The sequence below is a fragment of the Eublepharis macularius genome, chromosome 18 (genome assembly GCF_028583425.1).
Source record: "Eublepharis macularius isolate TG4126 chromosome 18, MPM_Emac_v1.0, whole genome shotgun sequence".
Taxonomy (NCBI): Eukaryota; Metazoa; Chordata; class Lepidosauria; order Squamata; family Eublepharidae; genus Eublepharis; species Eublepharis macularius.
The window spans coordinates 30,586,201-30,598,357 of NC_072807.1; the positions used below are offsets into that span (position 1 = coordinate 30,586,201).

Consider the following 12,157-nt stretch of genomic DNA (forward strand, 5'->3'; position numbering starts at 1 on the left):
CTGATACAAGTTTCCGCCGGAGACCCAAGTATCAGCCGCCTTTTGCAATTCTGTAGGTGTTATGTCAGAATGCTGACATAACATTATTTATTTATGTTATTTATAGTTATATGATATGTTATTTATAGTAACATAACATGATTTATTATAATTATAATAATAATAACAACATTATTATTATTATTCAAATTATCTGAAATACAATCAGCAATAAGCAGAGGTCACATGTTATTATTGATTGGCCTTGCTAAGCTGATATAGGGGGAGGAGGAGGAGGATTCCACTCCATCTTCCAAGAATTTGTCCAACTCCTCTCCACGCCTTCATCAAGCAGCAGGGAGTTCCACCAGGTGCAAGGCGCCCTCTGGAATCCCACCCGCAAACCAGCTGAATTCTGCACCAGCGTTCTTCCGCCTTGGGCGCGACTCTGCCCCGAAGCGGCTGCAGGCATCGCGGCCTCTCCACCGCCACCTGCCGGGCAGGAGCGAAGCCGGCCGGTCCCTTTAAGGGGCGGGCGGGCGTTGCCCAGCCGGGCTGCACCAGCCGCTCCCACATGACACGCTGACATCAGCCGCAGCCGCAGCCCGGACCCGGCGGGGCTGCCGGTGGGACCCCTCCCGTCCCTTCCCCTCCGCCGCCTCGCAGCCATGTCCGCCGGGCAAGCCTACAACGAGGAGAAAGGCGGCTCCTCCAGCCTGGGGGAGCCCGAGTACGGGCACGATCCGGCCAGCGGGGGCATCTTCTCCTCGGATTACAAAAGGTGGGGAGCCGCGGGAGGGGTTTGCGCGACCCCCTCGGCGGAGAAAATGGGGGGGGGGGTCGCATTGGATCGCACCGCCTTGCATTGCGTTGCAGGCACCTGCCTGGCCCGGATCCATTCCGGCTGCCTGCTAGAGGCGCCCAGGCCCTGCTCGGGAAAGGCTGCCCCCCCCCGCCTCTTGCTTTGCACGGATGGCCCAGATTTCGCTGGCCCGCCCCCCTCAGCCCCCCTCCCGAGTGACGTGGAGGCTCCCGGTCCAATCTGCGCGCGAGGGCGACCCACCAAACAACTCAGGTGCAAAAAGAGAATCGCACCAAAGAGAATCTTTTCAAGCGCAGCTTGGCTGTGGGAGGGGGCGCTTCTCTCCGATTTTTTTTTTGGGGGGGGGAGAACCAGGGCTGCAGTCAGTGTGGGTGTCCCCCCATTCCCAACTTTGGGGATGGTTGTTCTGTTTTAGGGTGGGGAAGTGCCCCCTTCATGCGCTCAGGGGTACTCTCTTCTTTCGCATGATTTCTGTCACGCCCTGCTGGCACTTGGGAGGAAAAATTGGGGGCTGAATCGAGGCTCAGATTGAGCCTGCTTGCTCCTCCCTCCCCATAGATATTGTGGGGGGGGGGCTGTCTTGATGAATACATTTTAGCTCTTGTGAAGGCAGTCGAGAGGCAACTGGGTTCTGATAGTCAGGAAGGACTATGGTTTCTGTTGCTGTGATTTCTGCAGAGAAGCTCAGAGGTTGGCCGGGGTTGGAGTTTGTATTGGTTTCCCAAGTTACATCCAAGGATCCCTAACCACAGCCAGCCCTAACAAGGGTGTGATCTTCCAAGTTCTGGGCAACCGGCTATATTTCACCAAGAAAAGCATTCAGAAATCTGGTGGGCTCAGGTGGCACATTTCCCAATGGGCTTTGCCATCCTTACATGCAAAGCTGAGTGGGAACCTTTCGAAGGGACTACACACATGAGGCTTGGAGTTTGCAACAACTCTGGGTCTTAGCCAGCCCGCATGATGGCACGGCTGCCATTCAGCAAGGTGTGCCGGCCACATGTATGCCGGTGATGCCATGCGCTGGTCTTGATATGGACTGGCTTTTGGCATCTTGTCACAAGTGCAGTTTGGACGCATGGGACAGTTTAGTGTCCAAAGCTGGTCTGAGCTGGGTTTGACCCATGCTGTAGGCAAGCATTCGGCATGGATCCACTGAAAACTAGGCCTGCCACAGACGCACGGGCCTTTAGAAAAACATGCTCTCTTTTATTTACAGCGCATGAGCGCATGTGAATGACAGAGGAGGAAAAAGATCAGGTCCTCTGATTCCACCCCTAGGGAACTTCAACGCAAATGAATTTGTGGGTGATCGGTGGTCTTATTTACAGCGCTGGGAACTTGGAACCTACAATCCATTTGGTGCTAGTCTAGGGGGATTAGTAGGTGGAGTGGCATATGAGGCGGAGCTACTGGGATGTCAACACAACTGTTGTTGTGCACTCTTGCTGAGACAGGAAGTCACTCTTTCCCCTGGTTTTGCTACTGTAGCTGCTTTGAAGGAACTTGGAGAAGCCCTTCTAGAGTTCAGATGCAGATGTGGGCAGAACATCTCATGACACAGCATGAAGCTGCTGCAGAAAGTGGCGGCTCTGTGCCATGTTCTTGCCATAAATGTGGATCCAACTTTGTTGCGTGGTGTGTGCGTGTGTGTGTTTTCCCCCCTGTCCTACCAGCCGCCTCTGGTAATGTGGATTAGGGCTGGAGAAACACCACTCTGTGATGAAGTCACAACATTGCGTTGTGTAGGATGTTGTTTTTGCATGCTGTTCCATTTTGGGTGTAACCTGCACTTCCACCCTGAGTAGCCTTGATTAGCTGGGCCAGTTCCAAGCTTCTGGTGCCATCCGTTGTCAGAGACTAGATGAGCCCTTCATTTTAGGTGCCCGTTTGTGCTTCACTTCATGCAGTTCTTTTTTAAAAAAATCTTACTTCATTCATACCCCATCTTTGTCCCCAATGGGGACCCAAATCAGCTTACACCATTCCCATTTCCTCCATTTTATCCTCACAACCACCCTGCAAGGTAGGCTGAGACTGTGTCTGGGCGATCTGGCTGCAACATCTGTCACCCCATTGATTGCTAGGGTTGATTCAGCTGATCTGGCTGGCTAGGCGGGTGTCCCCTTCCTCCCTTACCGCTCCATGTGCGATCCTCCCGAAGCTGTGCACTCGGTGGAAGAGGATGACCATCCCAGATAGAAGGAGTGTACCGTTCTTCGATCAAGAGTATACGATAGCTGCGCTCCCCTGCTAGAACCTCTAACCACACTTAATCTCCTCATGAATATGGCAGCAGAGATTTACTTACCTGTGATGTTAAGTAGTGCAGACTGGCTATGAACAGTCCTGCATATGGCCTGAGTGGGCCGTACCTCTCAACATTGCTCAGAACATTTTTAGCGATGCCAGCGCCTTCATGGCAAGATGTGCCACTTTCCACAGCTTGGAAAATAATGAATCCAGGTTGGTTCCAGCTTGAAATTACAGTTCTTGGTATGGTTGTGATCAGGGCAAGTCCCTTTGTGGTGTCTTCGTGCTGAACTTGGGCAGCTCTTCTGCAAAGTGACTGGACAAACAGGAGCAAATGTAGTGGCAGTGGATTGCAAAAGGCCCTTCCTAGATTGCACTATTCGTCAGAAAAGGGTCCTCTGCTAAAAGCTCCTGGTGCCTGATTTTGACACACAGTGTTCCGTAATCTCTGCAATGATCTCAGCGCTCTCATTTGCATGATGCGTGTGTTTGTTTATTGGGCTGTTTCTATGACACCTTTTGAGAGTCCTGCTTGAGGATGCTTACAGTTAAAACAATGTCACAGTATTTTAAAAAGCCATTGGACAGCATAAACAGCATTTTTAAAAGTTGGTAAAATAAAACCCCTAATTAAAAGCCTAGGTAAAAAAAAATGTGTTTTGGCCTGGTGCTTAAAAGAAAGTAAAGTAGGTGCCATTTCATCCTTACAACAACCGTGTGAGGTAGGTTAGGATGAGTGTGTGTAACAGGCCCAAGGTCACCCAGCATGCTTCTGTTGGCAGCGTGCAGATTTGAACCTTGGGTCTCCCAGAGCCTAGGCCGATGCTCTAACCACTACACCTTGCTGCTTTCTTACTCTGCCTGCGTTCTGGTTTCTGAGTTTTTACCAGCCATTGCTTTCACACCTGTTTTTGTGATCATAAGGTGTAGGAACTTGAGGGTGTTTTTATTTATCGATGGGGTTCTCCAGGTGCTGACTTTGATAAAACTAGCATCAAAATCTCGTCTCACAAAATATGAGTGACGCTCAAGCTAAAGAAGAAATAATACGTGGTCTTGCGCTTACTCTAAAAAATTCGTTCCCACATTGTTGCGTTTTGCCACACTGTTGCTGGGCTGCTTGTACCTGGCGCTCCCCAAAATTCGAAGCTGGCTCATTTTGAGTCTGAGCTTACCTTTCTCCCCCTCCCTTCATTCCCTGGGAGCCTGGCGCTGCAAAAGCAACGGAGCCACTTCCACGAGGTTGGTAAGAGCTGCTCTGGTACATTGGACAGCTCACTGTTCTAGGGCAGCGGGGGTTGATTGGTGCCTTGAGCCGCCGGAGCAAAACAACTGGCGTTTCCTTATAACACAGCAGCGATCCAGATTGCAGGACAGAAACAACGTGTCCCATCTGCAGGAGAGAGATGGCTAGATGGAGACCCCTCCTTCTAATCTGTTTTCCTTTGGAGACGGCGACTGGCGCAGCCGCAGACGAAAGCACCATCTGGAAAACAATCAATGAACAGCTGCACTGGCGCCCGGCGATGTGGCGATCCATGTGTTCCTTGTTGCCTGGCTGGATTGCTAATCAGTTGCCTGCCTAGAGCTAGAATGGAAGCACACAGAGATGGGTCTTCCGGTGACAGCTCTTCCCCCTCCCTCCCCAAAAACGCTGCTAAGATGTGGTGTTTTCTTTCCATAAGGATTGTGACCCGGGATGCCGCCCCCGTGTGGATCCTCTGCACAGACATTCCCACATGATGCAGAAGAGCCACTCTTCCTTACGGTTGCTGTGTGAAGGAGCCTGCACGTGGGTTTGGAGGCCTCTGCACACAAGGCCTCTGTCCCAAGAACAGAGGACCCTTGCAGAGATCTAGGGTCCTCTGCACCCCTAAAAAGGAAAATACTGCATTCTCTCTTCATCTTCTTCCTCTGTAATAGCTGGACTAGCATGAGTGACTTGTTCTTAGGAAGCACTGAGGGATATTTCTGCACAAACTCCTGAGCTGGGCCCCCTTTGCAACTTCTCCTGAGTTGGGCAGGATGGGGTGCTGGTGGTGCAATTCTTGTTTTGATTACATCAAAGCTGAGCAGGGCCGTGACTCAGTGGTGCGTTCATGGCATCCCTAAATGTTGCAACCTAGTAAGAGCATCACTAGTTTTCTGCTGGTTACTGACTCTGTTTTTTCTCCTGCCCAGGTCCTCTGGTTATGCTAGGCAGCTGCCAATCGACATTTTATTATTTACTTCAGTTACACTTTGCCTTTCTCCCCATTGGGGACCGAAAGGGGCTTACATCATTCTCTTTGCCTCTATTTCATCCTCACAACAACCCTGTGAGGTAGGTTTGGCTGAGAGGGTGTGACTGGCCCAAGGTCTTCCAGTGAGAGCTGAGTGGGGATTCGAACCTGGGTCTCCCATATCTGAAGCAAGCATTCTAATTACTGCAGCATGCAACCATCCTGCATAAAAATATGTATTGTACCTGCATTTCAAGGAATGAGCATTTATGTAATGGTATAGTCTCCTAGGGGCCAGAGGCTGGAGTTTGGAGGTCACTCACGAACAGGCAGCAAAGAGTAAATAGAATCCAGGCCAAATGTCAGGGGTTCAAGAAAAGCCAACAGTCAGATCCAGTCCAAAGGTCAGAGTTCCAGAGGCTGGATAACAACAACGACAGCGGAGCAGCCATAAAGTGGACATGTTGCATCCACAAACGGCTGCTTCTTCCAGCTGTTTTTATGGCCAAGTCCTAATGAGCTTAAACTCCCCAGCCAATTACTTGGCAGTCACTCCGAAACTACAAGTCCATCTCAGTAGTTGACAGTCGATGACCAGTCATGAGTCTTGCACTCCTTCTACATTCTTGGAGCTCTACCTGTCTGACAGCATCGGCGCTGCAAGGGTGTTGGAGAAGAAGCGTCTGCAGTCTTGTTAACTGCTTTAGAGTTCTCTGGTGCTGACTCTCTTCTAGCTATAGGCTGTGCTTTCCAATTAGCCCTTAATCTAATCTCTTCTTGCCCTTCATCTGACTCGAGGCCAGCTGCAGCTGCAGCTGGGTCAGTTTGGGGGCTAACTGCAGGCAGCTCTTCGTCTGATGAATCGTCACTGAGCACAGACTGAGGCTGATTTACAACCTTTAATTTCTGTGCAGTGTAGTGCCCTTCCCTCCCCGTCACCATCCTTGCCAGTTTCAGCAACCTAGGTGCTTCTTGGGACTTCTTGGGGAGGGGCTGTGGCACAAGGGTAGAGGATCTGTTTCATAAGCAGAAGGTCCACGGTTCAGTCCCCAGCATCTCCAGTTCACATGATGTGAAAGAGCTGCTGCCGATCCGGGAGTCTGAGCCAGTATACGGCAGTTTCATGTGTCCATGTGAATTGGGAGTAAAAAGCATCTAACCCCATTTCTGGGGGGAGTTGATGGGCTGGCTGGTTTTGTCCTTTCTGAGTGTTGCTTAAGAGCCTGGATGAGGCCTTCTTGAGAGGGCTGTGGCTGTCCCCCCATATCATTTTTCCAAAAGTATTTTTTAATTTGTGACATGAGCAATTTCCATTTTAAGAACAGGAGCTTGTTTTCAAGTGAATTTCAGGTTTGAATGGGGCAAGCTCCTTTAGCTGCTAGCTACTGGGTGTGTTGGAATAATTTTTTTTCATCTGTAGGTTCCTGTTTAATATATGCAGATAGGCAAACTAAAGCAGGGAGGGCCGATTCCTTCCAACTGCTGCCGCCTCCTCCCCAGCCGAGGATTCCCCAACAATGACATCACCGCTCACCCCACCTCCCAACTGCAAAATTGCCTGGGAGGGTCTCCTATAGCCCTAGCGAGGAAAAGAGACTTCACAAGAGCCATATGCCTGCCCCAGCAAATGCCTGCCATTGAAGCCATACCATCAATTGGTCATTGGACTCAATCACTTAATCAGTGAGATAGTTTGGGATAGGCAGCCATGTTGGTCTGCAGTAGAGCAGCAGGATTTGAGTATGGTGGCACCTCGGAGACCAACAAGATTTTCAGAGTATGATAACAACAACAACAACATTAGATTTATATACTGCCCTTCAGGATGACTTAACACCCACTCAGAGCAGTTTACAAAGTATGTTATCATGGTGACACTGAGAGATCTCTGTCTTTTGGTGCTACACCTCTGAAGATGCCAGTCACAGCTGCTGGCGAAACATCAGGAACTACAATGCCAAGACCACGGCAATACAGCCCGGAAAACCCACAACAACCATCGTTCTCTGGCCGTGAAAGCCTTCGACAATACATATGTTATCATTGTCCCCACAACAATCGCCCTGTGAGGTGGGTGGGGCTGAGAGAGCTCTGAGAGAGCTGTGACTGACCCAAGGTCATCCAGCTGGCTTCAAGCGGAGGAGTGGGGAATCAAACCTTGGCTCTCCAGATTAGAGTCCTGCTGCTCTTAACCGCTACACCAAACTGTGTCAAACTGAGTCAAAGCTCCCTTCTTCCCAAGTTCATACCTTGAAGTTATAATATAAAGAACACTTAGGATACAGAAAAGAGAAAAGGGAAGGGGAACAAAAATTTAAAAACAACTTCAGCTACATATTACAAAGACTAACAGAATACAATAAGCATATGACTCTTAAAACATAGCTTTCAAGCCTATTGCATAATATTTATTTATTTTATTATTTTTGATTTTTATTCCACCCTCCCCGCACAGGGAGGTGCAGAAGTGCTGATAAAAACCTTTAAACATTTTCCTTTTCTTAATCTTAATAAACCTTACCCTTAGATCAATAAACACTATGACTAATTATGTATTAATCTATTAAACTAATTATCTATACTTTGAAAATCTTGTTTGTCTAAAGTGCCCCTGGACTCCAATCCTGCCAATCAACCAATCATCAACCTTGTTGTGGCCATTTCGGGGCTGTTATTGCAAAGATGCATGCATGGTTGTTTTTACTCAAAACCCACCCCCAATTATTCTAAATAAGCATTGGCATTTAATTATTTTATTTTTCCAGGTTTGCAATGCCCCCTTTTTCTCCCCGGGCCAGCCGAGCAGCGGTCTGCGAGAGGCGCTTCTTCTTTACGCGCCGCCAGGTGGCGCCGCTCCCGCCTCGGCCGCTGCTCCGGCTCTGGGCGTCGAAGAATTGCCTCGCCGGCTGCCGCGGCGTCTGGTTTCAGGGGGGCAGGCCCGGAGGGGCGGGCGGCTGGAGGCGGAGTGGCTGGGAGCCGCGAGAAGGCACGCCCACCCCGCAAACGCCTGCGAGCGGCGGCAGCGGCGGCTGGGGCTTTGCAAACGTGGCCGAGCCTCCAAAGCGCCCGTCGCAAAGCGCGCAGAGCTCCTGCCGGAGACTCCCGGAGGGGCGCGCCGGGCCTCCTCCTCCTCGTTCCTGGCGCTCCGGCTGCGGAGCCCGTTTTCTGCGCGTGCCGCCCGGGAACCCTTCCGACGGGCAATGCAGAAGCTGCTCCAGCAGCTGCCGGCCAGCGCGGCCAACTTGGTGAAGTCCCAGCAAGGCGGGGCGGGCGAGGAGGCCAAGAGCCCCGTGCTGGTGCCCGACGGCTCGTCGCAGCAGGCCTGGTACAGCGCGCTGGAAGGCGACGAGATGCGGCTGCTCAAGGCGCCCGACCAGGAGGCGGCCGCCCCGTCGGAGAGCGGCGCCGAAGGCGGCGTGGCGCAGCCCCTACGGTAGGGCTTGGAGACGCCCTTTCCCCTCGGAGCCCCCCGCGTGCTTTGGACCTCTTGGCTTGCACGGGCGCTGTGTGAACGCTGCCGGATGCGGGCAGGCCACAGCTATCGAAGTGGAAACCCACATCTAAGGGAGCAAAGCAATGTACCAACGAAGAATCTTACCAAAAGTATATTATGTGAAATATTTTTGAATATTTGTCACTTTATATTACAAATATTCAAAAATATTTCACATAACATACTTTTGGTAAGATTCTTCGTTGGTACATTGCTTTGCTCCCTTAGATGTGGGTTTCCACTTCGATAGCTGTGTTCTGTTTCTAAGGGTGCTTCTCTTCTTTTTCTCTGGATACGGGCAGGCGGCTGGTAGTTGTTCCTGGGAGAGTTAACGCCAGTGCTGGTACCGGATTGGAGGCTTTTTATGCTGCAACACTAAAAACACTTTCCTGGGAGCAAACCTCATTGAATAAAATGAGACTTGCTTCTGAGTAGACCTTGGGGATTGCTTTATTGCTCGTAGGAGCTTTATTGGATTGAAGAGCAGGGTTGGAGTCCAGCCGCACCTAAGAGACCAGCAAGATTTGTAGGGTACAAGCTTTGGAGAGTCAAAGCTCCCTTCGGATATCTGAAGCTCCTGAGACTTGGAAGTCCCAGCAAGCTCTCCCCTCTTCAGGCATCCCAAAATCTTGTTGGTCTCTAAGGAGCCAGTCTTGCTTTTATTTGATGGAACGATTCAATACCACTTACACTTTTTGCATCGGTGAAACAAACTAATTCTAAAAGGGAGGGAAAGATAGTTTAAAGATATAGTTGACTTTAGTATAGTGTAAAGATAGTTAGCAGACATCATTTTAGAAACTTCCCAATTCCACATGGAGGCGGGAATGCCTCTTCTCAGATGGTGCCCGTCCTCTCTGTACATGTTTGTTAAATAAGCATTGAGCTTTCCCCCAGTTACTCTAGGCACCTTTTTAATTCATCAAAATGGGTTTCATCTATTAATCTAATTGATTTACAGTGTGCTTCTGTATAGTGGAGTAATTCTGCCTAGGATTGTATTGTTAATCAAGTCAGCATTGCAGCTCTAATAAATTACAGAAAAGTGTCTAACTTGTTGAGTAGTGAAGGAGGAAGAGTAGAGGTTTCTTGCAAGAATATTGTGGTCTTTTTTGGCTGCCAGGGACTAAAGCTTCAACTGGTCTTCAGAGCTTCATTGCTGATCATTCGCACACAACTTTGCCTTGCACACAAGAGCACAAGCATGTGTATGCAAACTCCAGTTAAGTCGCTTGGTTTTTTCTACGCTGGACACTCTGGGCCCAGTTTGCTGCCCTCTCAGTTCTTCTGTTCGGCTTCATTCTAAGCATTACTTTCCTCTCCTTTACGGAAGGGCAAATGTGATCAGAACACTCAAACAGTTTGGTCTCCTGAAAAGTGCTACAGAAATGTTGGTCGTGATGTGCCAGAGTTGGGTGAAGTTGGGCCACCAACCAGCAAGAGGGGAAGGATAGACCCGGCTGTCCCAGCTCCCTGAAGTAGTATACTTTTTTTACCCCTTCAAGACCACTTAACATGGCAGGACGGGCCCTGATTCTCTGCTCATTTGCTTAGAAGCCCAAGTGGAGTTTATTACCAATGAAGCATGCCTAGGAGGGCAACGTTGGCTTTGGGTTTGCAGAGATGGCAGCTTAACAGTAGATTTCCACTCCTATGCCCTTTGTTCAGTGCGTGCTTATGGGTAGAGCAAGTGATTTAATTGGCCAAAGGGATAGTTCACACGTGCGTTATCTGTTTTTTGCCTGGTGCTGTGCGTTTGAATGCTCAGCCATCAAAAACATCAAGTTTGAAGTGATTCCAGATGTTATGGATGTGTGAGAGCACATTCTCACATGCTGTCATTGCTTGATGCTGTGCTTGGGTGAGGAGCATGTCTGAACCAGCTTCTAAGACCATGAGAAACCCAATAGCCTTCGTTTTCTGAGTTTTGAGTATTTTTGTTTTGATGTTGCAAGAAAGGATGGATTTTCTGATTCCTCAGTGCCAAGCATTTTGACCAGAGCTTGGTGCCAGGAGAAGCATCAGAGGAAAGGATTCCAATGTGGTTGGAAACCCTCCTGCCCCGAAGGGGTTGGCTAGAGGCTGCAGGGGGGAGAAGAGGCCCCAGCTGCCCTGGGGGAAGATGGCTCCAGCTGATGCTTGCAAGCCCTGTGTGTGAGGCTGGGCGGTCGTGAAGTGCTTGGTGCTTAATGCCTGGCACAGAGGGAGATGTCTGCAGGGCATGTGAGATGTCTGCCTGGTGACGTTGCTGTAGCAACTGCCTCTCAGCCAAGGGTTCCTTTTTCAGGCTGCTGTGAACGAATTCCTGGTGAGGATAAATATTTCACAAACTGCTGAGGGCTTGGATTCCTTTGTGCAAGCGGAGCAGTGTGGAGGATCGGGTTTCTCTTTGGAGCATCTGCTCTTCGTGTGGTTTTTGACCCTTGGAGTCGCCCCACATGTCATGGTGTGGAGTGGTGGTCTTTGGTGCACATGTGTGCATGTCACACGTTGTGGTGTGGAGTGGTGGTCTTTAGTGCGCATGTTTGTGTACATGTCACACGTCGTGTGGAGTGGTGGTCTTTGGTGTACATGTTTGTGTACATGTCACACGTCGTGTGGAGTGGTGGTCTTTGGTGCTCATGTTTGTGTACATGTCATACATGTCACACATGTCGCGGTGTGGAGCGGTGGTCTTTGGTGCGCATGTGTGTACACATGTCACTTACTAACCATGCCTCAGAGTGAGGTTCACATCCACCCAGGAGCCCTTTGGCATGGTCATAATCATCATTCTTTAACATGTTTCTGTGGAGAGTTGGGCACTGTCCTGGAATTCAGTGTGAATCTGAACTTTAGTGGCAGAGAGAAGTGGTGGATAGATTTTGAAAACTCAAATATAGGATCCTGTGTGATGTTCGTGGGAAACTGGGTCACTGAAAGAGCACTGGGATTGGGCCAAAAGCCCATCTAGTCCAGCATTGTTTCCCACAGTGGCCAACCAGGTCCCTCCCACAGGCCTACGAGGAGAGCACACAGGCCAGCCCTGCCTCCTCTTGTTGACTCCTGCCTTTGGGCATGGAGGTTCCATCGATGGATCTATTCCCCCGAGTGTATACTCCTCTTGTAAAACCATCTAAGCTAGCAGCTGTCATTGTGTCCTGTGGCAGTGAGTTCCATAAGATAATCAGACATAGTATGACATACTTTTTGATGTGCTTTGAATGTACAGCCTATTAACTTCATTGGATCCTTCTGAATTCTAGAATTAGAGGAGAAAAAGTTCTTTCTCCATATTCTCCACTGCATGCGTAGTTTTATAAGCCTCTGTCATCATTTTTTTTTTACGAAACTGAAAATCCTCAGACTCTTTAACCTTTCCGCATAGCAATGATTGCCCCAGCCTGT

The 12,157-nt window shown here is 49.7% G+C and overlaps 1 protein-coding gene across 1 annotated transcript in view; it reads left to right on the top strand.

Moving 5' to 3' along the window:
- Positions 1–647: 647 nt before the first annotated feature.
- Positions 648–12,157, top strand: part of AP3B2 (adaptor related protein complex 3 subunit beta 2) — a 55,902-nt gene continuing 44,392 nt past the window's right edge. Inside the window, exon 1 of the mRNA XM_055002544.1 lies at positions 648–760. Coding sequence (XP_054858519.1) covers positions 648–760 — 113 coding nt within the window. The remainder of the gene's footprint in view (positions 761–12,157) is intronic.